Here is a 27,177-nt window from a genome sequence, read left to right on the forward strand (position 1 = left end):
CAGGGGCCAGCCGTGGTCTGCTAGGCATCCCCAGGGGCACCGCCTGGTGGCCTGGGCTCCTGGGAGGGCATCTGGGGCCCTTAGTGATATCTCAGATGGCCAACCCTGACCTTCAGACCCTGGATGGGGACACGTGCGGGAGAAGAACACCACGGGAGGAGAGCTTGGCGAGGCTCTGTGTCGGAGAAGGAGGAGGTGTCAGCTTTCTGGGGACCAGCCAGCCCGGTCCCGAGGCCAGCCTACTTGCTGGAAGGCGCCGCCTTGGGCATCAGCCCTGCCCCTAGCACAGGGGCGCATGGTGCGGCCCGGGCGCCCACCTGCAGGGCCCGAGAGGCCAGGCGGTCCATCATGGTGGCACGCTCCAGGTTGCCCTCCTCATGCTCCCGCAGGTACACGCCGTACAGCTCCTGCAGATGCTGCGGCACGGCCAGGTTGCCGTCTAGGGTGGGGGAGCGGAGAGGCAGGGCTCAGTGCGCGCTCTCGGGCCCTTAGCGGGTCGGACTCGCGGGGTAGGTAGCGCGGGGACCCTACCCTGGATGAGCTGCCGCTGGGCGCGGATGATCTCCTCGCAGAGGCTGAGGCGCTGCTCCAGGCGGCGCAGGGCCTCGCGGCGGTGGCGGAGCGCGCCGTCGCGGAGCAGGGCTTGCGACTGCATCTCGGCCTTCTCCAGCTCCAGCTCGTGCACGCGGCAGAGCGGGCCGAGCGCCTCGCGCTGCTGCTCCGAGCTGACGCGCCTCGGCAGCGTCTCCTCCAGGCGGCGGCCCCGCGCGCGCAGCTCTCGGTACCGCTGCTCCAGCGCCAGCTGGGGAGCCGAGCGGGTCGTCAGCACCAGGTGGCCGATGAGGGGCCGCCCGCGCCCGCCGCTGAGCGGGTCCTCGCCCTTCCAAGCCCCCGGATGCTGTGCGGCCGGCTGAAGCCCCACTCCGAGGCCTGCTTTTCGAAGTAGTGTCTTGAACTCTGCACCCGGGGACTGCTCCTGAGTGACCCCTCTGTGCCCACTTATTGCAACCCGTCCCTGAAACAGGCTCCGTGCAGTGCAGTCGCTCAGTTCTTTTCGACTCTTTGCGACCCCATGGACCGCAGCCCGCCAGGCTCCTCCTTCCATGGGATTCTCCAGGCGAGGACATTGGAGTGGGCTGCCATTTCTTTCTCCAAGGGATCTTCCCGACCCAGGGATCGAACCTCGGTCTCCCGCATTGGCGGGCGGACTCTTTACCATCTGAGCCACCAGGGAATCCAGGGAAATGAGCTCCGTGGACCAGCTCAACCGCAGCCCATCTCATGCCCTCTGGACTGGTAGACCCTGAAGCCCCCTGGTATGGCTATGCTCCAGAACAGAGAAGGGAGATCTGGAAAATCCTCATTAAAATGTTGGCTAACAGTTTTCTGAGTCTTTAATGTGTGAAAGGATTTATTTACTCTTCTCATCAACCCCACTAGGCTTGACCACTCCCATTTTAAAGATGAGTTCTTGCCTGGAGAATCCCATGGACAGAGGAGGCTGGTGGGCTATAGTCCAGGGGGTAGCAAAGAGTCGGACCCAACTGAGCGACTGAGTCCACACACACAAAGCGTTAGTCCCTCACTGGTGTCTGACTCTGTGACCCGCCAGGCTCCTCTGTCCATGGGGTTCTCCAGGCAAGAATACTGGAGGGGGTAGCCATTTCCTACTCCAGGGGATCTTCCTGACCCAGGGACAGAACCTGCGTCTCCTGAATTGGCAGGCGGATGCTTCACCACTGAGCCACCTGTGCTCAATAAATGCTTATTTCCACGTCCCACGAGAAACCGGAAAGAAGAGGCGGTGAAGTAGGATGCGCGCGGGAAGGTCCTTCTGTTGGCTCCCTTAATGACGATACTGTCTGCCCAAGGCCGGGTACCCTCGGGACTCAGGAGGCAGCGCTGGATAGGGTAACCGCTGGCCTCCCTGACCGCGCTCCATCTCTGTACCTCTCTGGCAGGTACCTCTACTGCGGAGAGCTGACCGTGCTGCTGGCACAGGCCATCCCCCTGCACCAGCTGGCCACCAAGTACCGCGTGGCCTCCTTGCAGCGGGGCGTGGCCGACTATATGCGCGCGCACCTGGCGGGCGGCGCGGGCCCGGCGGTGGGCTGGTACCACTACGCGGTGAGCACCGGGGACGAGGCCCTGCGCCAGAGCTGCCTGCAGTTCCTGGCCTGGAACCTGTCGGCCGTGGCGGGGAGCGCCGAGTGGGGCGCCGTGAGCCCTGAGCTGCTGGCGCAGCTGCTTCCGCGCTCGGACCTCGTGCTGCAGGACGAGCTGGAGCTCTTCCAGGCGCTGGAGGCGTGGCTGGGCCGCGCGCGGCCGCCGCCGGCTGTGGCCGAGCGCGCGCTGCGCGCCATCCGTTACCCCATGATCCCTGCGGCGCAGCTGTTCCAGCTTCAGGCGCGCTCGGCCGCCCTGGCGCGCCACGGCCCGGCGGTGGCCGACCTGCTCCTTCAGGCCTACCAGTTCCACGCCGCCTCGCCGCTGCACTATGCCAAGTTTTTCGACGTCAACGGTGCGCCATCCTGCCCCACAACTACCTCGCGCCTGCCTGCGGCGCCCCGTGGGTCATCAACAACCCGGCCCGCGACGATCGCAGCACCAGCTTCCAGACGCAGCTGGGCCCAAGCAGCCATGACTCGGGCCGCCGGGTCACCTGGAACGTGCTCTTCTCGCCACGCTCGCTGCCGGTAAGCCTGCGGCCTGTCTACGCGGACGCCACGGGCACAGCGCTGCCCCTCGCACGCCCCGAGGACGGCCGGCCCGGGCTGGTGGTCACGCCGGCCAGCAGCGGGGGCGACGCGGCGGGCGTGAGCTTCCAGAAGACCGTGCTGGTGGGGGCGCGCCACCACGGCCGCCTGCTGGTCCGCCACGCCTACAGCTTCCACCAGAGCAGCGAGGAGGCCGGTGACTTCCTGGCGCACACCGACCTGCAGCGGCGCAACTCCGAGTACCTGGTGGAGAATGCCCTGCATCTCCACCTCATTGTCAAGCCCGTCTATCACACCCTCATCCGGACCCCCAAGTAGCCAGGCGGGCCGGGGCGGGGAGCTCAGCATCCCTGAGGCCTCTGGATCAGGAAAATAAAGGCCCAGTAGAGATGGCGCAGAGGGACCGGGATTGGCATGGCCAGTGGAGGTGTCTGTCCTGGCCCGCTGGGGGACCAGGCGCTAGCAGCCTGAGAGCTGGGTGGATAGAAGCCAGGTGGTTGGTGGTAGACCAGATGCCTGGTTTCAGGAGTTGCTTTCTCACTGACCTGAAAGGAAGGTTCCTGGTGGTGTGTATGTGTGTGCTCAGCAGTGTTTCAGTCTTTGCCACCTCATGTACTGTATGTAGCCTGGCAGGCTCCTCTGCCCGTGGAACTTTTCAGGCAAGAATACTGGAGGGCAATGCCCTTTCCTCCTGTAGGGGATCTTCCCAACCCAGGAATCGAACCCGTGTCTCTTGCGTCTCCTGCATTGGCAAGTGGATTGTTTATCACCAGCACTACGTGGGAAGCCAGAGCTCTTGGTAGAATAAACCAGCGCTCGGAGCGGCAAGGGGGTGATTAAACCACCCAGTTCTGGGGGCAAAAACAGTCCAAGGAGGGCTCCACAGGTCAGGGACTCCCCATCGTTCATTACCTTTTCCCCAAGGGCCCCCGTCCCCACAGGGGACAGGGCAGGTAAAAGCATCGAGATGGCCAGGTGCACCTTGGGGGAGCTTTCTCACCTGAAACTGAGGGGCTCAGTTGAGCAGTTTCTGAGCCCTGGCTTCCTGGGGTGGGAGGGGTAAGCACAACCCTAAGTCTCTGACCTCTCCTGGGAGGGGGTCTGGGCAGAGACCTCAGAGTCCGGAGGAAAACGCTTTCCCCCAGGAGTCTGTTGACTGGTGCTCTACAACCAGCCGGAGAAGAAGAGGGTGTGGTGGGAAGAGGGGACTTGGGTTGAATCTTAATCAGTGATGTGCTCGGTCGCTCAGCCGTGTCCGGCTCTTTGCAGCCCCGTGGACTGGAGCCCGCCAGTCCTCTACCCATGGGATTCCTCAGGCAAGAATCTGGAGTGGGTTGCCATTTCTTCCTCCAGGGGATCTTCCTGACCCAGGGATTGAACCCACATCTCTTGCATCTCCTGCATTGCAGGCAGGTTCTTTACCATTAGCACGACCCGGGGAACGGAAGCCCAGTCTGTCAGGACCACCCCACCTTTCAGACAAGGTCTAGTTTCCGGAACAACCAACAAAACTCAAATGGGATTTTTATTGTTAACAAGCAGTTCTGGGGCAGGGGGAAGGTGGAAACGACTGCTGAGTAACAAAGCTAGATTCCTTTCCAGCCCCCAGCCACAGTAAGGGAAATGCCCGGCAGGCCCTTCCCCAGCCATCCAGCATGCCCTTGTCCCAGATGTGGGCCCAGGAGCCCTAATCCCATGAACAGTCCCTCCTTGCTCCACCCCCGCCCCACATTCCTCAGGCCAATCTGGTTGCAGATCTTAGAGAAGAGTTTCGGCAACAGGAGTCTGTGCCCAGGGAGCCCTGGGATCCAGGGCTGGGAAGCCAGGGAGCCCTGCCATCCAGGCCATGCCTCCTGGGCTCAGTTCCCCTTCCCGTTGGCACTGAAGGCACGGAAGTGTGGGGGCAGGCACCCCCATGGTTCCTGGGTCCCAGGGGCCCCAGCCTTCTGAGATCCCGAGCTCCTGATGCCAGGTCATCCCCATCTGCCCAGCCTCCGTCTCCCATTACTGCCACACCCCATCAAGCCTTGGCGGGCAGGAGGGCCGGTTCCAGGCAGGGCCCCTCAGTTGTGCCCTAAGCGCCCATTTTTGCCTTGGGTGCTTGTGCCATAGGGCAGGCGGGGCATCCGAGCAACCCGTTCGGAAACATCCCCTGGGTTGGAGGGGGCAGCGACAGGGGAGGTGTCCTCGGGGCCTGCAACGGGAAGGGCCAGGAGCTCTGCTTTAAGGCATGCCTCTCCATGCCCCTCTCGTCACCCACAGTGGCTCTGAACTCCCTAGGGGCACCTCCCCCCCAGAGGCCAGTCCCACTAATAGTCTTCAGGAACCCAGTTTCCAGCAAGGGGCAGCCACAGGGGCAGGGAGTTCAACCAGTCTCCTCCCTGGCCTGGCCAAGGGCTCCCCTCTCCCCATTGCTATCCCTGCCCCCCGACACTTGCTGGGACTCACCCAAGCTCTGGCACGGAGGGAGTTTGACCTTGGCCATAGGCAGCGTGGCCTTTCCCAGGGGTCTGATGGTAGGCGTCAGGTGTCCAACCACTGGCATCCTCTGTTCTTCGGTGTGATTCTCCACAGGCTGGGGTCCAGCAACGTGCATCTTGGGGCGGGACAGCTGCGTTGGCTGGAGAGCCAGATGAGCTGGGAGCTGCGTGGGGATCTGATACAAGGAGATGTTGGGTTCAGTTGGGGGAAACTCCATGGAGAGTGGTGCACAGCTAGTGGTACCCTGGGGCCTCTGGAGGAGTCCAGCCTTCAGAACCCAGCAAGGAGGGGGCCCAGACACCCCCAGCTCCTGTCCCTCTAGGCTCACCCCTTGTCCTGTGACTTCAAAGGCCTGGGACTTCCGCTTCCTCTTTGCCTCCAGGGACTCCTCTCGTTTCTTTCTTGGGCTTTTCTTCTGGCCTTGCAGCCGGGGACAAGGGCCATCGCCATGACGCTCGACTGCCCGGGATGGCGCCTCGCCTGTGCTGCTGGATAGGCTGTCCTCGCTGGCGGTGTGCTGGAGGGTGGGGCTGGGCGGCCGCTTGCAGGCCAGCGGTCCGGGCGGCCGCACGTCATCAGTCTGGCCCTTCAAGTGCAGGGACAGGCTGCTCTGCTTTATGGTGGGTGCCAGCAGTTGGCGCCCCTCGGCCCCCAGGGCCTGGGAGTGGTGCCGGGCAGCCTTCCCGGCGATGCTCTTGGTGTCGGCCGTGGTCTCCTTCCTCCCTGTGGCGGGAGAGAGCGGCACCCACCCCGGGATCAATGCCACGTTTCCCCCCCACTGCACCTCCAACACCCCTTTCTCTGCTGCAGCTCACCCCAACTTGCAGTTTGAGCAACTTTGGGCAAGTTTCTGAGCCTTCTTTTCATCTGTAAACTGATGATGGTAAAACTAGCCTCAGTGGGTTGGGAAGATTTTTTTTTTTTTTACCATGACACACGGCATACGGGATCTTAGTTCCCTGACTGGGGATCGAACCTTCACCCACTGCAGTGGAAGTGCTGAGTCTTAACCACTGGACTGCCAGGGAAGTCCCAGGTTCTGAGGATGGATTGCTGAGATAATGAGGGTCACCTGTGGCCACAGGGTAGGGAGGATTCGGACTCTATTTCCGAGTGGGAAGTGGAGGGGGCGTGACCCCAAGTACCATGTGTTCCCCATTCTGGTTTCCAATTGTGTCCCCTGCTCTGTGTGGACAGAGCAGGTGGTTACTCTTCTCTGGGTACTAGTGCCTCTCTTTCTAGAACGATGCCTGGGTGTGTTCAGCAGAGGAGAGGGAAGGAAGGGGCTTCGGCTGGGTGCACTGAGCTATTGAGATCATGCCAGGCTCAGGCTGATGGGGTGTCGGGGGAGGCAGGGGACACACCTTTGTGGGACAAGGGGATCTCCGACAGATTCTCGATGCTTTCAGGGGAGGAGTTGATCTGGCCGTTCAGTCCGACCTGAGTGGTGGCCTGTGAGATGAATGGGTTGGGAAAAGAAGCCATTGGACCCAGCAGGAACCCTATGTCCTCAGAGGGCTGTTTTGGAAAAGTTCCATCCCAACCACTGGATGTCTCTTCTGGGTACTCCCACCCGTGGGGCCCACTGCTCACCTCCTGTGTCACCAGGTTGCCCCCCCGGATTGGGGGTGGGGTGGGCAGACAGAAGCCCTTCGCTTGCCAGGCCCGGGAGCTGGTCTTGAACGGGTGGTTGGCTTCACTGAGGTGGGCAGAGGAGGATGGGCAGCTGTTGCCCAGGCTGGTACCACGGGGGTCCCACTGCCACCCCTCCTGAGAACTGTTGCATTGTGGGAACGAGGACCCCAAAGTCCTGGCTCCAGACCTGTGCCCCCCTCCCCTCTTTCCTGCTCCATCCTCCCTGAAGCCAGGTCTGGGCTGGCATCTCTGAGACACGGCCTGGTGGCTCAGGCGGGCTGGATGGCTGGAAGTGGTCCTCAGCTCACCTCTCAGTGCCGAGCAGAGGGAGGAAGCTTCCGTGCTGGTGCGGGGACTCGGAGTTCGGCATCTTGACGCTCTCTAGGTCAGACTCCCCCGGGGTCGGCACAGTTCCTGGGGGCTAATCTTGGGCAAGGCGCTGTCCTGGGGAGAGGAAAGGAGGGAGAGGGGAGTCGGAAGACTTGGTCTCGGACTGAGTAAACAGCCTGGGTGACACAGGCACACAGAGTGTCTGGGGCTGTAATCTGGGCTGGGAGCCCCAGAAGACAGGGGGGCTTGTGTTCTGAGTCCCCAGGGGCCAGCCGTGGTCTGCTAGGCATCCCCAGGGGCACCGCCTGGTGGCCTGGGCTCCTGGGAGGGCATCTGGGGCCCTTAGTGATATCTCAGATGGCCAACCCTGACCTTCAGACCCTGGATGGGGACACGTGCGGGAGAAGAACACCACGGGAGGAGAGCTTGGCGAGGCTCTGTGTCGGAGAAGGAGGAGGTGTCAGCTTTCTGGGGACCAGCCAGCCCGGTCCCGAGGCCAGCCTACTTGCTGGAAGGCGCCGCCTTGGGCATCAGCCCTGCCCCTAGCACAGGGGCGCATGGTGCGGCCCGGGCGCCCACCTGCAGGGCCCGAGAGGCCAGGCGGTCCATCATGGTGGCACGCTCCAGGTTGCCCTCCTCATGCTCCCGCAGGTACACTTCGTACAGCTCCTGCAGATGCTGCGGCACGGCCAGGTTGCCGTCTAGGGTGGGGGAGCGGAGAGGCAGGGCTCAGTGCGCGCTCTCGGGCCCTTAGCGGGTCGGACTCGCGGGGTAGGTAGCGCGGGGACCCTACCCTGGATGAGCTGCCGCTGGGCGCGGATGATCTCCTCGCAGAGGCTGAGGCGCTGCTCCAGGCGGCGCAGGGCCTCGCGGCGGTGGCGGAGCGCGCCGTCGCGGAGCAGGGCTTGCGACTGCATCTCGGCCTTCTCCAGCTCCAGCTCGTGCACGCGGCAGAGCGGGCCGAGCGCCTCGCGCTGCTGCTCCGAGCTGACGCGCCTCGGCAGCGTCTCCTCCAGGCGGCGGCCCCGCGCGCGCAGCTCTCGGTACCGCTGCTCCAGCGCCAGCTGGGGAGCCGAGCGGGCCGTCAGCACCAGGTGGCCGATGAGGGGCCGCCCGCGCCCGCCGCTGAGCGGGTCCTCGCCCTTCCAAGCCCCCGGATGCTGTGCGGCCGGCTGAAGCCCCACTCCGAGGCCTGCTTTTCGAAGTAGTGTCTTGAACTCTGCACCCGGGGACTGCTCCTGAGTGACCCCTCTGTGCCCACTTATTGCAACCCGTCCCTGAAACAGGCTCCGTGCAGTGCAGTCGCTCAGTTCTTTTCGACTCTTTGCGACCCCATGGACCGCAGCCCGCCAGGCTCCTCCTTCCATGGGATTCTCCAGGCGAGGACATTGGAGTGGGCTGCCATTTCTTTCTCCAAGGGATCTTCCCGACCCAGGGATCGAACCTCGGTCTCCCGCATTGGCGGGCGGACTCTTTGCCATCTGAGCCACCAGGGAATCCAGGGAAATGAGCTCCGTGGACCAGCTCAACCGCAGCCCATCTCATGCCCTCTGGACTGGTGGACCCGGAAGCCCCTGGTATGGTTATGCTCCAGAACAGAGAAGGGAGATCTGGAAAATCCTCATTAAAATGTTGGCTAACAGTTTTCTGAGTCTTTAATGTGTGAAAGGATTTATTTACTCTTCTCATCAACCCCACTAGGCTTGACCACTCCCATTTTAAAGATGAGTTCTTGCCTGGAGAATCCCATGGACAGAGGAGGCTGGTGGGCTATAGTCCAGGGGGTAGCAAAGAGTCGGACCCAACTGAGCGACTGAGTCCACACACACAAAGCGTTAGTCCCTCACTGGTGTCTGACTCTGTGACCCGCCAGGCTCCTCTGTCCATGGGGTTCTCCAGGAAAGAATACTGGAGGGGGTAGCCATTTCCTACTCCAGGGGATCTTCCTGACCCAGGGACAGAACCTGCGTCTCCTGAATTGGCAGGCGGATGCTTCACCACTGAGCCACCTGTGCTCAATAAATGCTTATTTCCACGTCCCACGAGAAACCGGAAAGAAGAGGCGGTGAAGTAGGATGCGCGCGGGAAGGTCCTTCTGTTGGCTCCCTTAATGACGATACTGTCTGCCCAAGGCCGGGTACCCTCGGGACTCAGGAGGCAGCGCTGGGTAGGGTAACCGCAGGCCTCCCTGACCGCGCTCCATCTCTGTACCTCTCTGGCAGGTACCTCTACTGCGGAGAGCTGACCGTGCTGCTGGCACAGGCCATCCCCCTGCACCAGCTGGCCACCAAGTACCGCGTGGCCTCCTTGCAGCGGGGCGTGGCCGACTATATGCGCGCGCACCTGGCGGGCGGCGCGGGCCCGGCGGTGGGCTGGTACCACTACGCGGTGAGCACCGGGGACGAGGCCCTGCGCCAGAGCTGCCTGCAGTTCCTGGCCTGGAACCTGTCGGCCGTGGCGGGGAGCGCCGAGTGGGGCGCCGTGAGCCCTGAGCTGCTGGCGCAGCTGCTTCCGCGCTCGGACCTCGTGCTGCAGGACGAGCTGGAGCTCTTCCAGGCGCTGGAGGCGTGGCTGGGCCGCGCGCGGCCGCCGCCGGCTGTGGCCGAGCGCGCGCTGCGCGCCATCCGTTACCCCATGATCCCTCCGGCTCAACTGTTCCAGCTTCAGGCGCGCTCGGCCGCCCTGGCGCGCCACGGCCCGGCGGTGGCCGACCTGCTCCTTCAGGCCTACCAGTTCCACGCCGCCTCGCCGCTGCACTACGCCAAGTTTTTCGACGTCAATGGCAGTGCCTTCCTGCCCCGCAACTACCTTGCGCCCGCCTGGGGCGCCCCGTGGGTCATCAACAACCCAGCCCGCGACGATCGCAGCACCAGCTTCCAGACGCAGCTGGGCCCAAGCGGCCACGACTCGGGCCGCCGGGTCACCTGGAACGTGCTCTTCTCGCCACGCTGGCTGCCGGTAAGCCTGCGGCCTGTCTACGCGGACGCCACGGGCACAGCGCTGCCCCTCGCACGCCCCGAGGACGGCCGGCCCCGGCTGGTGGTCACGCCGGCCAGCAGCGGCGGCGACGCGGCGGGCGTGAGCTTCCAGAAGACCGTGCTGGTGGGGGCGCGCCACCACGGCCGCCTGCTGGTCCGCCACGCCTACAGCTTCCACCAGAGCAGCGAGGAGGCCGGTGACTTCCTGGCGCACGCCGACCTGCAGCGGCGCAACTCCGAGTACCTGGTGGAGAATGCCCTGCATCTCCACCTCATTGTCAAGCCCGTCTATCACACCCTCATCCGGACCCCCAAGTAGCCAGGCGGGCCGGGGTGGGAAGCTGAGCCTTCCTGAGGCCTCTGGATCAGGAAAATAAAGGCCCAGCAGAGATGGCGCAGAGGGACCGGGATTGGCATGGCCAGTGGAGGTGTCTGTCCTGGCCCGCTGGGGGACCAGGCCCTAGCGTCCTGAGAGCTGGGTGGATAGAAGCCAGGTGGTGGGTGGTAGACCAGATGCCTGGTTTCAGCAGCTGCTTTCTCACTGACCTGAAAGGAAGGTTCCTGGAGCTGTGTATGTGTGTGCTCAGCGGTGTTTCAGTCTTTGCCACCTCGTGTACTGTAGCCTGGCAGGCTCCTCTGCCCGTGGAACTTTTCAGGCAAGAATACTGGAGGGCGATGCCCTTTCCTCCTGCAGGGGAATCTTCCCAACCCAGGAATCGAACCCGTGTCTCTTGCGTCTCCTGCATTGGCAAGTGGATTGTTTATCACCAGCACTACGTGGGAAGCCAGAGCTCTTGGTAGAATAAACCAGCGCTCGGAGCGGCAAGGGGGTGATTAAACCACCCAGTTCTGGGGGCAAAAACAGTCCAAGGAGGGCTCCACAGGTCAGGGACTCCCCATCGTTCATTACCTTTTCCCCAAGGGCCCCCGTCCCCACAGGGGACAGGGCAGGTAAAAGCATCGAGATGGTCAGGTGCACCTTGGGGGAGCTTTCTCACCTGAAACTGAGGGGCTCAGTTGAGCAGTTTCTGAGCCCTGGCTTCCTGGGGTGGGAGGGGTAAGCACAACCCTAAGTCTCTGACCTCTCCTGGGAGGGGGTCTGGGCAGAGACCTCAGAGTCCGGAGGAAAAACGCTTTCCCCCAGGAGTCTGTTGACTGGTGCTCTACAACCAGCCGGAGAAGAAGAGGGTGTGGTGGGAAGAGGGGACTTGGGTTGAATCTTAATCAGTGATGTGCTCGGTCGCTCAGCCGTGTCCGGCTCTTTGCAGCCCCGTGGACTGGAGCCCGCCAGTCCTCTACCCATGGGATTCCTCAGGCAAGAATCTGGAGTGGGTTGCCATTTCTTCCTCCAGGGGATCTTCCTGACCCAGGGATTGAACCCACATCTCTTGCATCTCCTGCATTGCAGGCAGGTTCTTTACCATTAGCACGACCCGGGGAACGGAAGCCCAGTCTGTCAGGACCACCCCACCTTTCAGACAAGGTCTAGTTTCCGGAACAACCAACAAAACTCAAATGGGATTTTTATTGTTAACAAGCAGTTCTGGGGCAGGGGGAAGGTGGAAATGACTGCTGAGTAACAAAGCTAGATTCCTTTCCAGCCCCCAGCCACAGTAAGGGAAATGCCCGGCGGGCCCTTCCCCAGCCATCCAGCATGCCCTTGTCCCAGATGTGGGCCCAGGAGCCCTAATCCCATGAACAGTCCCTCCTTGCTCCACCCCCGCCCCACATTCCTCAGGCCAATCTGGTTGCAGATCTTAGAGAAGAGTTTCGGCAACAGGAGTCTGTGCCCAGGGAGCCCTGGGATCCAGGGCTGGGAAGCCAGGGAGCCCTGCCATCCAGGCCATGCCTCCTGGGCTCAGTTCCCCTTCCCGTTGGCACTGAAGGCACGGAAGTGTGGGGGCAGGCACCCCCATGGTTCCTGGGTCCCAGGGGCCCCAGCCTTCTGAGATCCCGAGCTCCTGATGCCAGGTCATCCCCATCTGCCCAGCCTCCGTCTCCCATTACTGCCACACCCCATCAAGCCTTGGCGGGCAGGAGGGCCGGTTCCGGGCAGGGCCCCTCAGTTGTGCCCTAAGTGCCCATTTTTGCCTTGAGCGCTTGTGCCATAGGGCAGGCGGGGCATCCGAGTAACCCGTTCGGAAACATCCCCTGGGTTGGAGGGGGCAGCGACAGGGGAGGTGTCCTCGGGGCCTGCAACGGGAAGGGCCAGGAGCTCTGCTTTAAGGCATGCCTCTCCATGCCCCTCTCGTCACCCACAGTGGCTCTGAACTCCCTAGGGGCACCTCCCCCCAGAGGCCAGTCCCACTAATAGACTTCAGGAACCCAGTTTCCAGCAAGGGGCAGCCATAGGGGCAGGGAGTTCAACCAGTCTCCTCCCTGGCCTGGCCAAGGGCTCCCCTCTCCCCATTGCTATCCCCGCCCCCCGACACTTGCTGGGACTCACCCAAATCCTGGCACGGAGGGAGTTTGACCTTGGCCATAGGCAGCGTGGCCTTTCTCAGGGGTCTGATGGTAGGGGTCAGGTGCCCAACCACTGGCATCCTCTATTCTGACGTGTGATTCTCCATGGAACAGGGTCCAGCGACGTGCATCTTGGGGTGGGACAGCTGCGTTGGCTGGAGAGCCAGATGAGCTTGGAGCTGCGTGGGGATCTGATATAGGAGATGTTAGGTTCAGTTGGGGGACACTCCATGGAGAGTGGTGCACAGCTGGGGTACCCTGGGGCCTCTGGAGGAGTCCAGCCTTCAGAACCCGGCAAGGAGGGGGCCCAGACACCCCCAGCTCCTGTCCCTCTAGGCTCACCCCTTGTCCTGTGACTTCAAAGGCCTGGGACCTCCGCTTCCTCTTTGCCTCCAGGGACTCATCTCGTTTCTTTCTTGGGCTTTTCTTCTGGCCTTGCAGCGGGGGACAAGGGCCATCGCCATGACGCTCGACTGCCCGGGATGGCGCCTCGCCTGTGCTGCTGGATAGGCTGTCCTCGCTGGCGGTGTGCTGGAGGGTGGGGCTGGGCGGCCGCTTGCAGGCCAGCGGTCTCGGTGGCCACACGTCATCAGTCTCGCCCAGCGAGTGCAGGGACAGGCTGCTCTGCTTCATGGTGGGTGCCAGCAGTTGGCGCCCCTTGGCCCCCAGGGCCTGCGAGCGGTGCCGGGCAGCCTTCCCAGTGATGCTCTTGGTGTCGGCCGCGGTCTCCTTCCTCCCTGCGGCGGGAAGGGGCACCCACCCCAGGATCAAGGCCACATTCCGCTCCCCTCCTGCACCTCCAATACCCCCTTCTCTGCTGCAGCTCACCCCAACTTGCTTGCTGTTTGAGAAACTTTGGGCAAGTTTCTGAGCCTTCTTTTCATCTGTAAACTGACGATGGTAAAACCAGCCTCAGTGGGTTGGGAAGATTTTTTTTTTTTTGACCATGACACATGGCATACAGGATCTTAGTTCCCTGAGTGGGGATCGAACTTTCACCCACTGCAGTGGAAGTGCTGAGTCTTAACCACTGGACTGCCAGGGAAGTCCCAGGTTCTGAAGATGGATTGCTGAGATATGAGGGTCACCTGTGGCCACAGGGTAGGGAGGATTCGGACTCTATTTCCGAGTGGGAAGTGGAGGGGGCGTGACCCCAAGTACCATGTGTTCCCCATTCTGGTTTCCAATTGTGTCCCCTGCTCTGTGTGGACAGAGCAGGTGGTTACTCTTCTCTGGGTACTGGTGCCTCTCTTTCTAGAACGATGCCTGGGTGTGTTCAGCAGAGGAGAGGGAAGGAAGGGGCTTCGGCTGGGTGCGCTGAGCTATTGAGATCATGCCGGGCTCAGGCTGATGGGGGTGGGGGAGGCAGGGGACACACCTTTGTGGGACAAGGGGATCTCCGACAGATTCTCGATGCTTCCGGGGAGGAGTTGATCTGGCCGTTCAGACCGACCTGAGTGGCAGCTTGTGAGATGAATGGGTTGGGAAGAGAAGCCATTGGACCCAGCAGGAACCCTATGTCCTCAGAGGGCTGTTTTGGAAAAGTTCCATCCCAACCACTGGGTGTCCCTCCCGGGTACTCCCACCCACATCCAGGGAACCGTGGGGCCCACTGCTCACCTCCTGTGTCACCAGGGTGCCGGCCAGGATTGGGGGTGGGGTGGGCAGACAGGAGCCCTTCGCTTGCCAGGCCCGGGAGCTGGCCTTGAACAGGTGGTTGGCTTCACTGAGGTGGGCAGAGGAGGATGGGCAGCTGTTGCCCAGGCTGGTACCACGGGGGTCCCACTGCCACGCCTCCTTGAGAACTGTTGCATTGTGGGAACGAGGACCCCAAAGTCCTGGCTCCAGACCTGTGCCCCCTCCCCTCTTTCCTGCTCCATCCTCCCTGGGAGGCCAGGTCTGGGCTGGCATCTCTGAGACACGGCCTGGTGGCTCAGGCGGGCTGGATGGCTGGAAGTGGTCCTCAGCTCACCTCTCAGTGCCGAGCAGAGGGAGGAAGCTTCCGTGCTGGTGCGGGGACTCGGAGTTCGGCATCTTGACGCTCTCTAGGTCAGACTCCCCCGGGGTCGGCACAGTTCCTGGGGGGCTAATCTTGGGCAAGGCGCTGTCCTGGGGAGAGGAAAGGAGGGAGAGGGGAGTCGGAAGACTTGGTCTCGGACTGAGTAAACAGCCTGGGTGACACAGGCACACAGAGTGTCTGGGGCTGTAATCTGGGCTGGGAGCCCCAGAAGACAGGGGGCTTGTGTTCTGAGTCCCCAGGGGCCAGCCGTGGTCTGCTAGGCATCCCCAGGGGCACCGCCTGGTGGCCTGGGCTCCTGGGAGGGCATCTGGGGCCCTTAGTGATATCTCAGATGGCCAACCCTGACCTTCAGACCCTGGATGGGGACACGTGCGGGAGAAGAACACCACGGGAGGAGAGCTTGGCGAGGCTCTGTGTCGGAGAAGGAGGAGCTGTCAGCTTTCTGGGGACCAGCCAGCCCGGTCCCGAGGCCAGCCTACTTGCTGGAAGGCGCCGCCTTGGGCATCAGCCCTGCCCCTAGCACAGGGGCGCATGGTGCGGCCCGGGCGCCCACCTGCAGGGCCCGAGAGGCCAGGCGGTCCATCATGGTGGCACGCTCCAGGTTGCCCTCCTCATGCTCCCGCAGGTACACTTCGTACAGCTCCTGCAGATGCTGCGGCACGGCCAGGTTGCCGTCTAGGGTGGGGGAGCGGAGAGGCAGGGCTCAGTGCGCGCTCTCGGGCCCTTAGCGGGTCGGACTCGCGGGGTAGGTAGCGCGGGGACCCTACCCTGGATGAGCTGCCGCTGGGCGCGGATGATCTCCTCGCAGAGGCTGAGGCGCTGCTCCAGGCGGCGCAGGGCCTCGCGGCGGTGGCGGTGCGCGCCGTCGCGGAGCAGGGCTTGCGACTGCATCTTGGCGTTCTCCAGTTCCAGCTCGTGCACGCGGCAGAGCGGGCCGAGCGCCTCGCGCTGCTGCTCCGAGCTGACGCGCCTCGGCAGCGTCTCCTCCAGGCGGCGGCCCCGCGCGCGCAGCTCTCGGTACCGCTGCTCCAGCGCCAGCTGGGGAGCCGAGCGGGTCGTCAGCACCAGGTGGCCGATGAGGGGCCGCCCGCGCCCGCCGCTGAGCGGGTCCTTGCCCTTCCAAGCCCCCGGATGCTGTGCGGCCGGCTGAAGCCCCACTCCGAGGCCTGCTTTTCGAAGTAGTGTCTTGAACTCTGCACCCGGGGACTGCTCCTGAGTGACCCCTCTGTGCCCACTTATTGCAACCCGTCCCTGAAACAGGCTCCGTGCAGTGCAGTCGCTCAGTTCTTTTCGACTCTTTGCGACCCCATGGACCGCAGCCCGCCAGGCTCCTCCTTCCATGGGATTCTCCAGGCGAGGACATTGGAGTGGGCTGCCATTTCTTTCTCCAAGGGATCTTCCCGACCCAGGGATCGAACCTCGGTCTCCCGCATTGGCGGGCGGACTCTTTACCATCTGAGCCACCAGGGAATCCAGGGAAATGAGCTCCGTGGACCAGCTCAACCGCAGCCCATCTCATGCCCTCTGGACTGGTAGACCCTGAAGCCCCTGGTATGGCTATGCTCCAGAACAGAGAAGGGAGATCTGGAAAATCCTCATTAAAATGTTGGCTAACAGTTTTCTGAGTCTTTAATGTGTGAAAGGATTTATTTACTCTTCTCATCAACCCCACTAGGCTTGACCACTCCCATTTTAAAGATGAGTTCTTGCCTGGAGAATCCCATGGACAGAGGAGGCTGGTGGGCTATAGTCCAGGGGGTAGCAAAGAGTCGGACCCAACTGAGCGACTGAGTCCACACACACAAAGCGTTAGTCCCTCACTGGTGTCTGACTCTGTGACCCGCCAGGCTCCTCTGTCCATGGGGTTCTCCAGGAAAGAATACTGGAGGGGGTAGCCATTTCCTACTCCAGGGGATCTTCCTGACCCAGGGACAGAACCTGCGTCTCCTGAATTGGCAGGCGGATGCTTCACCACTGAGCCACCTGTGCTCAATAAATGCTTGCTTATTTCCACGTCCCACGAGAAACCGGAAAGAAGAGGCGGTGAAGTAGGATGCGCGCGGGAAGGTCCTTCTGTTGGCTCCCTTAATGACGATACTGTCTGCCCAAGGCCGGGTACCCTCGGGACTCAGGAGGCAGCGCTGGATAGGGTAACCGCTGGCCTCCCTGACCGCGCTCCATCTCTGTACCTCTCTGGCAGGTACCTCTACTGCGGAGAGCTGACCGTGCTGCTGGCACAGGCCATCCCCCTGCACCAGCTGGCCACCAAGTACCGCGTGGCCTCCTTGCAGCGGGGCGTGGCCGACTATATGCGCGCGCACCTGGCGGGCGGCGCGGGCCCGGCGGTGGGCTGGTACCACTACGCGGTGAGCACCGGGGACGAGGCCCTGCGCCAGAGCTGCCTGCAGTTCCTGGCCTGGAACCTGTCGGCCGTGGCGGGGAGCGCCGAGTGGGGCGCCGTGAGCCCTGAGCTGCTGGCGCAGCTGCTTCCGCGCTCGGACCTCGTGCTGCAGGACGAGCTGGAGCTCTTCCAGGCGCTGGAGGCGTGGCTGGGCCGCGCGCGGCCGCCGCCGGCTGTGGCCGAGCGCGCGCTGCGCGCCATCCGTTACCCCATGATCCCTGCGGCGCAGCTGTTTCAGCTTCAGGCGCGCTCGGCCGCCCTGGCGCGCCACGGCCCGGCGGTGGCCGACCTGCTCCTTCAGGCCTACCAGTTCCACGCCGCCTCGCCGCTGCACTATGCCAAGTTTTTCGACGTCAACGGTGCGCCATCCTGCCCCACAACTACCTCGCGCCTGCCTGCGGCGCCCCGTGGGTCATCAACAACCCGGCCCGCGACGATCGCAGCACCAGCTTCCAGACGCAGCTGGGCCCAAGCAGCCATGACTCGGGCCGCCGGGTCACCTGGAACGTGCTCTTCTCGCCACGCTCGCTGCCGGTAAGCCTGCGGCCTGTCTACGCGGACGCCACGGGCACAGCGCTGCCCCTCGCACGCCCCGAGGACGGCCGGCCCGGGCTGGTGGTCACGCCGGCCAGCAGCGGGGGCGACGCGGCGGGCGTGAGCTTCCAGAAGACCGTGCTGGTGGGGGCGCGCCACCACGGCCGCCTGCTGGTCCGCCACGCCTACAGCTTCCACCAGAGCAGCGAGGAGGCCGGTGACTTCCTGGCGCACACCGACCTGCAGCGGCGCAACTCCGAGTACCTGGTGGAGAATGCCCTGCATCTCCACCTCATTGTCAAGCCCGTCTATCACACCCTCATCCGGACCCCCAAGTAGCCAGGCGGGCCGGGGCGGGGAGCTCAGCATCCCTGAGGCCTCTGGATCAGGAAAATAAAGGCCCAGTAGAGATGGCGCAGAGGGACCGGGATTGGCATGGCCAGTGGAGGTGTCTGTCCTGGCCCGCTGGGGGACCAGGCGCTAGCAGCCTGAGAGCTGGGTGGATAGAAGCCAGGTGGTTGGTGGTAGACCAGATGCCTGGTTTCAGGAGTTGCTTTCTCACTGACCTGAAAGGAAGGTTCCTGGTGGTGTGTATGTGTGTGCTCAGCAGTGTTTCAGTCTTTGCCACCTCATGTACTGTATGTAGCCTGGCAGGCTCCTCTGCCCGTGGAACTTTTCAGGCAAGAATACTGGAGGGCAATGCCCTTTCCTCCTGTAGGGGATCTTCCCAACCCAGGAATCGAACCCGTGTCTCTTGCGTCTCCTGCATTGGCAAGTGGATTGTTTATCACCAGCACTACGTGGGAAGCCAGAGCTCTTGGTAGAATAAACCAGCGCTCGGAGCGGCAAGGGGGTGATTAAACCACCCAGTTCTGGGGGCAAAAACAGTCCAAGGAGGGCTCCACAGGTCAGGGACTCCCCATCGTTCATTACCTTTTCCCCAAGGGCCCCCGTCCCCACAGGGGACAGGGCAGGTAAAAGCATCGAGATGGCCAGGTGCACCTTGGGGGAGCTTTCTCACCTGAAACTGAGGGGCTCAGTTGAGCAGTTTCTGAGCCCTGGCTTCCTGGGGTGGGAGGGGTAAGCACAACCCTAAGTCTCTGACCTCTCCTGGGAGGGGGTCTGGGCAGAGACCTCAGAGTCCGGAGGAAAACGCTTTCCCCCAGGAGTCTGTTGACTGGTGCTCTACAACCAGCCGGAGAAGAAGAGGGTGTGGTGGGAAGAGGGGACTTGGGTTGAATCTTAATCAGTGATGTGCTCGGTCGCTCAGCCGTGTCCGGCTCTTTGCAGCCCCGTGGACTGGAGCCCGCCAGTCCTCTACCCATGGGATTCCTCAGGCAAGAATCTGGAGTGGGTTGCCATTTCTTCCTCCAGGGGATCTTCCTGACCCAGGGATTGAACCCACATCTCTTGCATCTCCTGCATTGCAGGCAGGTTCTTTACCATTAGCACGACCCGGGGAACGGAAGCCCAGTCTGTCAGGACCACCCCACCTTTCAGACAAGGTCTAGTTTCCGGAACAACCAACAAAACTCAAATGGGATTTTTATTGTTAACAAGCAGTTCTGGGGCAGGGGGAAGGTGGAAACGACTGCTGAGTAACAAAGCTAGATTCCTTTCCAGCCCCCAGCCACAGTAAGGGAAATGCCCGGCAGGCCCTTCCCCAGCCATCCAGCATGCCCTTGTCCCAGATGTGGGCCCAGGAGCCCTAATCCCATGAACAGTCCCTCCTTGCTCCACCCCCGCCCCACATTCCTCAGGCCAATCTGGTTGCAGATCTTAGAGAAGAGTTTCGGCAACAGGAGTCTGTGCCCAGGGAGCCCTGGGATCCAGGGCTGGGAAGCCAGGGAGCCCTGCCATCCAGGCCATGCCTCCTGGGCTCAGTTCCCCTTCCCGTTGGCACTGAAGGCACGGAAGTGTGGGGGCAGGCACCCCCATGGTTCCTGGGTCCCAGGGGCCCCAGCCTTCTGAGATCCCGAGCTCCTGATGCCAGGTCATCCCCATCTGCCCAGCCTCCGTCTCCCATTACTACCACACCCCATCAAGCCTTGGCGGGCAGGAGGGCCGGTTCCGGGCAGGGCCCCTCAGTTGTGCCCAAAGTGCCCATTTTTGCTTTGGGTGCTTGTGCCATAGGGCAGGCGGGGCATCCGAGCAACCCGTTCGGAAACATCCCCTGGGTTGGAGGGGGCAGCGACAGGGGAGGTGTCCTCGGGGCCTGCAACGGGAAGGGCCAGGAGCTCTGCTTTAAGGCATGCCTCTCCATGCCCCTCTCGTCACCCACAGTGGCTCTGAACTCCCTAGGGGCACCTCCCCCTCAGAGGCCAGTCCCACTAATAGTCTTCAGGAACCCAGTTTCCAGCAAGGGGCAGCCATAGGGGCAGGGAGTTCAACCAGTCTCCTCCCTGGCCTGGCCAAGGGCTCCCCTCTCCCCATTGCTATCCCCGCCCCCGACACTTGCTGGGACTCACCCAAGCTCTGGCACGGAGGGAGTTTGACCTTGGCCATAGGCAGCGTGGCCTTTCCCAGGGGTCTGATGGTAGGGGTCAGGTGTCCAACCACTGGCATCCTCTGTTCTTCGGTGTGTTTCTCCCCAGGCCGGGGTCCAGCAACGTGCATCTTGGGGCGGGACAGCTGTGTTGGCTGGAGAGCCAGATGAGCTGGGAGCTGCGTGGGGATCTGATACAAGGAGATGTTGGGTTCAGTTGGGGGAAACTCCATGGAGAGTGGTGCACAGCTAGTGGTACCCTGGGGCCTCTGGAGGAGTCCAGCCTTCAGAACCCGGCAAGGAAGGGGCCCAGACACCCCCAGCTCCTGTCCCTCTAGGCTCACCCCTTGTCTGGTGACTTCAAAGGCCTGGGACCTCCGCTTCCTCTTTGCCTCCAGGGACTCCTCTCGTTTGTTTCTTGGGCTTTTCTTCTGGCCTTGCAGCGGGGGACAAGGGCCATCGCCATGACGCTCGACTGCCCGGGATGGCGCCTCGCCTGTGCTGCTGGATAGGCTGTCCTCGCTGGCGGTGTGCTGGAGGGTGGGGCTGGGCGGCCGCTTGCAGGCCAGCGGTCCGGGCGGCCGCACGTCATCAGTCTGGCCCTTCAAGTGCAGGGACAGGCTGCTCTGCTTTATGGTGGGTGCCAGCAGTTGGCGCCCCTCGGCCCCCAGGGCCTGGGAGTGGTGCCGGGCAGCCTTCCCGGCGATGCTCTTGGTGTTGGCCGTGGTCTCCTTCCTCCCTGCGGCGGGACAGAGGGGCACCCACCCCGGGATCAATGCCACGTTTCCCCCCGCTCCTGCACCTCCAACACCCCTTTCTCTGCTGCAGCTCACCCCAACTTGCAGTTTGAGCAACTTTGGGCAAGTTTCTGAGCCTTCTTTTCATCTGTAAACTGATGATGGTAAAACTAGCCTCAGTGGGTTGGGAAGATTTTTTTTTTTTTTTTTTACCATGACACACGGCATACGGGATCTTAGTTCCCTGACTGGGGATCGAACCTTCACCCGCTGCAGTGGAAGTGCTGAGTCTTAACCACTGGACTGCCAGGGAAGTCCCAGGTTCTGAGGATGGATTGCTGAGATATGAGGGTCACCTGTGGCCACAGGGTAGGGAGGATTCGGACTCTATTTGCTATTACAATTATTTCCGAGTGGGAAGTGGAGGGGGCGTGACCCCAAGTACCATGTGTTCCCCATTCTGGTTTCCAATTGTGTCCCCTGCTCTGTGTGGACAGAGCAGGTGGTTACTCTTCTCTGGGTACTAGTGCCTCTCTTTCTAGAACGATGCCTGGGTGTGTTCAGCAGAGGAGAGGGAAGGAAGGGGCTTCGGCTGGGTGCACTGAGCTATTGAGATCATGCCAGGCTCAGGCTGATGGGGTGTCGGGGGAGGCAGGGGACACACCTTTGTGGGACAAGGGGATCTCCGACAGATTCTCGATGCTTTCAGGGAGGAGTTGATCTGGCCGTTCAGTCCGACCTGAGTGGTGGCCTGTGAGATGAATGGGTTGGGAAAAGAAGCCATTGGACCCAGCAGGAACCCTATGTCCTCAGAGGGCTGTTTTGGAAAAGTTCCATCCCAACCACTGGATGTCTCTTCTGGGTACTCCCACCCGTGGGGCCCACTGCTCACCTCCTGTGTCACCAGGTTGCCCCCCCGGATTGGGGGTGGGGTGGGCAGACAGAAGCCCTTCGCTTGCCAGGCCCGGGAGCTGGTCTTGAACGGGTGGTTGGCTTCACTGAGGTGGGCAGAGGAGGATGGGCAGCTGTTGCCCAGGCTGGTACCACGGGGGTCCCACTGCCACCCCTCCTGAGAACTGTTGCATTGTGGGAACGAGGACCCCAAAGTCCTGGCTCCAGACCTGTGCCCCCTCCCCTCTTTCCTGCTCCATCCTCCCTGAAGCCAGGTCTGGGCTGGCATCTCTGAGACACGGCCTGGTGGCTCAGGCGGGCTGGATGGCTGGAAGTGGTCCTCAGCTCACCTCTCAGTGCCGAGCAGAGGGAGGAAGCTTCCGTGCTGGTGCGGGGACTCGGAGTTCGGCATCTTGACGCTCTCTAGGTCAGACTCCTCCGGGGTCGGCACAGTTCCTGGGGGCTAATCTTGGGCAAGGCGCTGTCCTGGGGAGAGGAAAGGAGGGAGAGGGGAGTCGGAAGACTTGGTCTCGGACTGAGTAAACAGCCTGGGTGACACAGGCACACAGAGTGTCTGGGGCTGTAATCTGGGCTGGGAGCCCCAGAAGACAGGGGGGCTTGTGTTCTGAGTCCCCAGGGGCCAGCCGTGGTCTGCTAGGCATCCCCAGGGGCACCGCCTGGTGGCCTGGGCTCCTGGGAGGGCATCTGGGGCCCTTAGTGATATCTCAGATGGCCAACCCTGACCTTCAGACCCTGGATGGGGACACGTGCGGGAGAAGAACACCACGGGAGGAGAGCTTGGCGAGGCTCTGTGTCGGAGAAGGAGGAGGTGTCAGCTTTCTGGGGACCAGCCAGCCCGGTCCCGAGGCCAGCCTACTTGCTGGAAGGCGCCGCCTTGGGCATCAGCCCTGCCCCTAGCACAGGGGCGCATGGTGCGGCCCGGGCGCCCACCTGCAGGGCCCGAGAGGCCAGGCGGTCCATCATGGTGGCACGCTCCAGGTTGCCCTCCTCATGCTCCCGCAGGTACACTTCGTACAGCTCCTGCAGGTGCTGCGGCACGGCCAGGTTGCCGTCTAGGGTGGGGGAGCGGAGAGGCAGGGCTCAGTGCGCGCTCTCGGGCCCTTAGCGGGTCGGACTCGCGGGGTAGGTAGCGCGGGGACCCTACCCTGGATGAGCTGCCGCTGGGCGCGGATGATCTCCTCGCAGAGGCTGAGGCGCTGCTCCAGGCGGCGCAGGGCCTCGCGGCGGTGGCGGAGCGCGCCGTCGCGGAGCAGGGCTTGCGACTGCATCTCGGCCTTCTCCAGCTCCAGCTCGTGCACGCGGCAGAGCGGGCCGAGCGCCTCGCGCTGCTGCTCCGAGCTGACGCGCCTCGGCAGCGTCTCCTCCAGGCGGCGGCCCCGCGCGCGCAGCTCTCGGTACCGCTGCTCCAGCGCCAGCTGGGGAGCCGAGCGGGCCGTCAGCACCAGGTGGCCGATGAGGGGCCGCCCGCGCCCGCCGCTGAGCGGGTCCTCGCCCTTCCAAGCCCCCGGATGCTGTGCGGCCGGCTGAAGCCCCACTCCGAGGCCTGCTTTTCGAAGTAGTGTCTTGAACTCTGCACCCGGGGACTGCTCCTGAGTGACCCCTCTGTGCCCACTTATTGCAACCCGTCCCTGAAACAGGCTCCGTGCAGTGCAGTCGCTCAGTTCTTTTCGACTCTTTGCGACCCCATGGACCGCAGCCCGCCAGGCTCCTCCTTCCATGGGATTCTCCAGGCGAGGACATTGGAGTGGGCTGCCATTTCTTTCTCCAAGGGATCTTCCCGACCCAGGGATCGAACCTCGGTCTCCCGCATTGGCGGGCGGACTCTTTGCCATCTGAGCCACCAGGGAATCCAGGGAAATGAGCTCCGTGGACCAGCTCAACCGCAGCCCATCTCATGCCCTCTGGACTGGTGGACCCGGAAGCCCCCTGGTATGGTTATGCTCCAGAACAGAGAAGGGAGATCTGGAAAATCCTCATTAAAATGTTGGCTAACAGTTTTCTGAGTCTTTAATGTGTGAAAGGATTTATTTACTCTTCTCATCAACCCCACTAGGCTTGACCACTCCCATTTTAAAGATGAGTTCTTGCCTGGAGAATCCCATGGACAGAGGAGGCTGGTGGGCTATAGTCCAGGGGGTAGCAAAGAGTCGGACCCAACTGAGCGACTGAGTCCACACACACAAAGCGTTAGTCCCTCACTGGTGTCTGACTCTGTGACCCGCCAGGCTCCTCTGTCCATGGGGTTCTCCAGGCAAGAATACTGGAGGGGGTAGCCATTTCCTACTCCAGGGGATCTTCCTGACCCAGGGACAGAACCTGCGTCTCCTGAATTGGCAGGCGGATGCTTCACCACTGAGCCACCTGTGCTCAATAAATGCTTGCTTATTTCCACGTCCCACGAGAAACCGGAAAGAAGAGGCGGTGAAGTAGGATGCGCGCGGGAAGGTCCTTCTGTTGGCTCCCTTAATGACGATACTGTCTGCCCAAGGCCGGGTACCCTCGGGACTCAGGAGGCAGCGCTGGGTAGGGTAACCGCAGGCCTCCCTGACCGCGCTCCATCTCTGTACCTCTCTGGCAGGTACCTCTACTGCGGAGAGCTGACCGTGCTGCTGGCACAGGCCATCCCCCTGCACCAGCTGGCCACCAAGTACCGCGTGGCCTCCTTGCAGCGGGGCGTGGCCGACTATATGCGCGCGCACCTGGCGGGCGGCGCGGGCCCGGCGGTGGGCTGGTACCACTACGCGGTGAGCACCGGGGACGAGGCCCTGCGCCAGAGCTGCCTGCAGTTCCTGGCCTGGAACCTGTCGGCCGTGGCGGGGAGCGCCGAGTGGGGCGCCGTGAGCCCTGAGCTGCTGGCGCAGCTGCTTCCGCGCTCGGACCTCGTGCTGCAGGACGAGCTGGAGCTCTTCCAGGCGCTGGAGGCGTGGCTGGGCCGCGCGCGGCCGCCGCCGGCTGTGGCCGAGCGCGCGCTGCGCGCCATCCGTTACCCCATGATCCCTCCGGCTCAACTGTTCCAGCTTCAGGCGCGCTCGGCCGCCCTGGCGCGCCACGGCCCGGCGGTGGCCGACCTGCTCCTTCAGGCCTACCAGTTCCACGCCGCCTCGCCGCTGCACTACGCCAAGTTTTTCGACGTCAATGGCAGTGCCTTCCTGCCCCGCAACTACCTTGCGCCCGCCTGGGGCGCCCCGTGGGTCATCAACAACCCAGCCCGCGACGATCGCAGCACCAGCTTCCAGACGCAGCTGGGCCCAAGCGGCCACGACTCGGGCCGCCGGGTCACCTGGAACGTGCTCTTCTCGCCACGCTGGCTGCCGGTAAGCCTGCGGCCTGTCTACGCGGACGCCACGGGCACAGCGCTGCCCCTCGCACGCCCCGAGGACGGCCGGCCCCGGCTGGTGGTCACGCCGGCCAGCAGCGGCGGCGACGCGGCGGGCGTGAGCTTCCAGAAGACCGTGCTGGTGGGGGCGCGCCACCACGGCCGCCTGCTGGTCCGCCACGCCTACAGCTTCCACCAGAGCAGCGAGGAGGCCGGTGACTTCCTGGCGCACGCCGACCTGCAGCGGCGCAACTCCGAGTACCTGGTGGAGAATGCCCTGCATCTCCACCTCATTGTCAAGCCCGTCTATCACACCCTCATCCGGACCCCCAAGTAGCCAGGCGGGCCGGGGTGGGAAGCTGAGCCTTCCTGAGGCCTCTGGATCAGGAAAATAAAGGCCCAGCAGAGATGGCGCAGAGGGACCGGGATTGGCATGGCCAGTGGAGGTGTCTGTCCTGGCCCGCTGGGGGACCAGGCCCTAGCGTCCTGAGAGCTGGGTGGATAGAAGCCAGGTGGTGGGTGGTAGACCAGATGCCTGGTTTCAGCAGCTGCTTTCTCACTGACCTGAAAGGAAGGTTCCTGGAGCTGTGTATGTGTGTGCTCAGCGGTGTTTCAGTCTTTGCCACCTCGTGTACTGTAGCCTGGCAGGCTCCTCTGCCCGTGGAACTTTTCAGGCAAGAATACTGGAGGGCGATGCCCTTTCCTCCTGCAGGGGAATCTTCCCAACCCAGGAATCGAACCCGTGTCTCTTGCGTCTCCTGCATTGGCAAGTGGATTGTTTATCACCAGCACTACGTGGGAAGCCAGAGCTCTTGGTAGAATAAACCAGCGCTCGGAGCGGCAAGGGGGTGATTAAACCACCCAGTTCTGGGGGCAAAAACAGTCCAAGGAGGGCTCCACAGGTCAGGGACTCCCCATCGTTCATTACCTTTTCCCCAAGGGCCCCCGTCCCCACAGGGGACAGGGCAGGTAAAAGCATCGAGATGGTCAGGTGCACCTTGGGGGAGCTTTCTCACCTGAAACTGAGGGGCTCAGTTGAGCAGTTTCTGAGCCCTGGCTTCCTGGGGTGGGAGGGGTAAGCACAACCCTAAGTCTCTGACCTCTCCTGGGAGGGGGTCTGGGCAGAGACCTCAGAGTCCGGAGGAAAAACGCTTTCCCCCAGGAGTCTGTTGACTGGTGCTCTACAACCAGCCGGAGAAGAAGAGGGTGTGGTGGGAAGAGGGGACTTGGGTTGAATCTTAATCAGTGATGTGCTCGGTCGCTCAGCCGTGTCCGGCTCTTTGCAGCCCCGTGGACTGGAGCCCGCCAGTCCTCTACCCATGGGATTCCTCAGGCAAGAATCTGGAGTGGGTTGCCATTTCTTCCTCCAGGGGATCTTCCTGACCCAGGGATTGAACCCACATCTCTTGCATCTCCTGCATTGCAGGCAGGTTCTTTACCATTAGCACGACCCGGGGAACGGAAGCCCAGTCTGTCAGGACCACCCCACCTTTCAGACAAGGTCTAGTTTCCGGAACAACCAACAAAACTCAAATGGGATTTTTATTGTTAACAAGCAGTTCTGGGGCAGGGGGAAGGTGGAAATGACTGCTGAGTAACAAAGCTAGATTCCTTTCCAGCCCCCAGCCACAGTAAGGGAAATGCCCGGCGGGCCCTTCCCCAGCCATCCAGCATGCCCTTGTCCCAGATGTGGGCCCAGGAGCCCTAATCCCATGAACAGTCCCTCCTTGCTCCACCCCCGCCCCACATTCCTCAGGCCAATCTGGTTGCAGATCTTAGAGAAGAGTTTCGGCAACAGGAGTCTGTGCCCAGGGAGCCCTGGGATCCAGGGCTGGGAAGCCAGGGAGCCCTGCCATCCAGGCCATGCCTCCTGGGCTCAGTTCCCCTTCCCGTTGGCACTGAAGGCACGGAAGTGTGGGGGCAGGCACCCCCATGGTTCCTGGGTCCCAGGGGCCCCAGCCTTCTGAGATCCCGAGCTCCTGATGCCAGGTCATCCCCATCTGCCCAGCCTCCGTCTCCCATTACTGCCACACCCCATCAAGCCTTGGCGGGCAGGAGGGCCGGTTCCGGGCAGGGCCCCTCAGTTGTGCCCTAAGTGCCCATTTTTGCCTTGAGCGCTTGTGCCATAGGGCAGGCGGGGCATCCGAGTAACCCGTTCGGAAACATCC

At 62.6% G+C, this 27,177-nt stretch overlaps 7 protein-coding genes and 1 long non-coding RNA gene across 8 annotated transcripts; 4 read left to right on the top strand and 4 right to left on the bottom strand.

Moving 5' to 3' along the window:
• The first annotated feature begins 1,761 nt into the window (after positions 1 to 1,761).
• LOC133231519 (BTB/POZ domain-containing protein 17-like) lies at positions 1,762 to 10,879 on the top strand. The gene is given in 3 exon segments (XM_061389910.1): positions 1,762 to 2,521; positions 2,524 to 3,210; positions 10,636 to 10,879. Coding segments are annotated over 2 exon segments (1,272 nt in total). The 3' UTR covers positions 3,036 to 3,210; positions 10,636 to 10,879.
• On the bottom strand, positions 4,225 to 7,222 carry LOC133231520 (kinesin-like protein KIF19). Its single transcript, XM_061389911.1, has 5 exons — positions 7,142 to 7,222; positions 6,563 to 6,897; positions 5,527 to 5,921; positions 5,166 to 5,373; positions 4,225 to 4,911 (listed from the first exon to the last, which is right to left on the bottom strand). Exons 1-5 carry the CDS (start codon positions 7,201 to 7,203, stop codon positions 4,781 to 4,783), a joined length of 1,131 nt encoding a protein of 376 aa, XP_061245895.1. The 5' UTR covers positions 7,204 to 7,222; the 3' UTR covers positions 4,225 to 4,780.
• On the top strand, positions 9,186 to 10,539 carry LOC133231521 (BTB/POZ domain-containing protein 17-like). The gene has a single exon (XM_061389912.1). The coding sequence runs from the start codon at positions 9,186 to 9,188 to the stop codon at positions 10,458 to 10,460; it is 1,275 nt and encodes a 424-aa protein (XP_061245896.1). The 3' UTR covers positions 10,461 to 10,539.
• A 1,808-nt stretch (positions 10,880 to 12,687) lies between the features above and the next one.
• On the bottom strand, positions 12,688 to 14,515 carry LOC133231522 (kinesin-like protein KIF19). Its single transcript, XM_061389913.1, has 4 exons — positions 14,191 to 14,515; positions 13,983 to 14,057; positions 12,947 to 13,341; positions 12,688 to 12,795 (listed from the first exon to the last, which is right to left on the bottom strand). Exons 1-4 carry the CDS (start codon positions 14,513 to 14,515, stop codon positions 12,688 to 12,690), a joined length of 903 nt encoding a protein of 300 aa, XP_061245897.1.
• Positions 14,516 to 14,581: 66 nt separating this feature from the next.
• Positions 14,582 to 15,292, bottom strand: LOC133232936 (uncharacterized). Its single transcript, XR_009731506.1, has 2 exons — positions 15,178 to 15,292; positions 14,582 to 14,713 (listed from the first exon to the last, which is right to left on the bottom strand). It is a non-coding gene; the product is annotated as an uncharacterized LOC133232936 (long non-coding RNA).
• Positions 15,293 to 16,141: 849 nt separating this feature from the next.
• Positions 16,142 to 25,765, top strand: LOC133231524 (BTB/POZ domain-containing protein 17-like). Its single transcript, XM_061389914.1, is given in 4 exon segments — positions 16,142 to 16,185; positions 16,525 to 17,384; positions 17,387 to 18,073; positions 25,522 to 25,765. Coding segments are annotated over 3 exon segments (1,416 nt in total). The 3' UTR covers positions 17,899 to 18,073; positions 25,522 to 25,765.
• LOC133232932 (kinesin-like protein KIF19) lies at positions 19,088 to 20,944 on the bottom strand. The gene is made up of 2 exons (XM_061392942.1): positions 20,028 to 20,944; positions 19,088 to 19,774 (listed from the first exon to the last, which is right to left on the bottom strand). Exons 1-2 carry the CDS (start codon positions 20,275 to 20,277, stop codon positions 19,644 to 19,646), a joined length of 381 nt encoding a protein of 126 aa, XP_061248926.1. The 5' UTR covers positions 20,278 to 20,944; the 3' UTR covers positions 19,088 to 19,643.
• On the top strand, positions 23,588 to 25,425 carry LOC133231525 (BTB/POZ domain-containing protein 17-like). The gene is made up of 2 exons (XM_061389915.1): positions 23,588 to 23,622; positions 23,972 to 25,425. Exons 1-2 carry the CDS (start codon positions 23,588 to 23,590, stop codon positions 25,344 to 25,346), a joined length of 1,410 nt encoding a protein of 469 aa, XP_061245899.1. The 3' UTR covers positions 25,347 to 25,425.
• Positions 25,766 to 27,177: the final 1,412 nt, after the last annotated feature.

This window comes from Bos javanicus, chromosome 19, assembly GCF_032452875.1.
Source record: "Bos javanicus breed banteng chromosome 19, ARS-OSU_banteng_1.0, whole genome shotgun sequence".
NCBI lineage: Eukaryota > Metazoa > Chordata > Mammalia > Artiodactyla > Bovidae > Bos > Bos javanicus.

Excerpts from the sequence above, each read along its gene's own strand:
- LOC133231520 (XM_061389911.1), bottom strand. The coding sequence starts at position 7,203 with ATGCCGAACTCCGAGTCCCCGCACCAGCACGGAAGCTTCCTCCCTCTG. Across the intron at positions 6,898-7,141 it reads CCTCTGCTCGGCACTGAGAG|TGAAGCCAACCACCCGTTCA; the intron begins GTGAGCTGAGGA and ends TGCCCACCTCAG. Across the intron at positions 5,374-5,526 it reads TTGAAGTCACAGGACAAGGG|ATCCCCACGCAGCTCCCAGC; the intron begins GTGAGCCTAGAG and ends TCCTTGTATCAG.
- LOC133231521 (XM_061389912.1), top strand. The coding sequence starts at position 9,186 with ATGCTTATTTCCACGTCCCACGAGAAACCGGAAAGAAGAGGCGGTGAA.
- LOC133231522 (XM_061389913.1), bottom strand. The coding sequence starts at position 14,515 with ATGCCAGCCCAGACCTGGCCTCCCAGGGAGGATGGAGCAGGAAAGAGG. Across the intron at positions 14,058-14,190 it reads CCACGGTTCCCTGGATGTGG|GTCGGTCTGAACGGCCAGAT; the intron begins GTGGGAGTACCC and ends GCTGCCACTCAG. Across the intron at positions 13,342-13,982 it reads GATCCCCTTGTCCCACAAAG|GGAGGAAGGAGACCGCGGCC; the intron begins GTGTGTCCCCTG and ends TTCCCGCCGCAG.
- LOC133232932 (XM_061392942.1), bottom strand. The coding sequence starts at position 20,277 with ATGGAGTTTCCCCCAACTGAACCCAACATCTCCTTGTATCAGATCCCC. Across the intron at positions 19,775-20,027 it reads CCCTCCGTGCCAGAGCTTGG|GCCCCGAGGACACCTCCCCT; the intron begins GTGAGTCCCAGC and ends TTCCCGTTGCAG.
- LOC133231525 (XM_061389915.1), top strand. The coding sequence starts at position 23,588 with ATGCCCTCTGGACTGGTGGACCCGGAAGCCCCCTG. Across the intron at positions 23,623-23,971 it reads GTGGACCCGGAAGCCCCCTG|TCCTACTCCAGGGGATCTTC; the intron begins GTATGGTTATGC and ends GGGGTAGCCATT.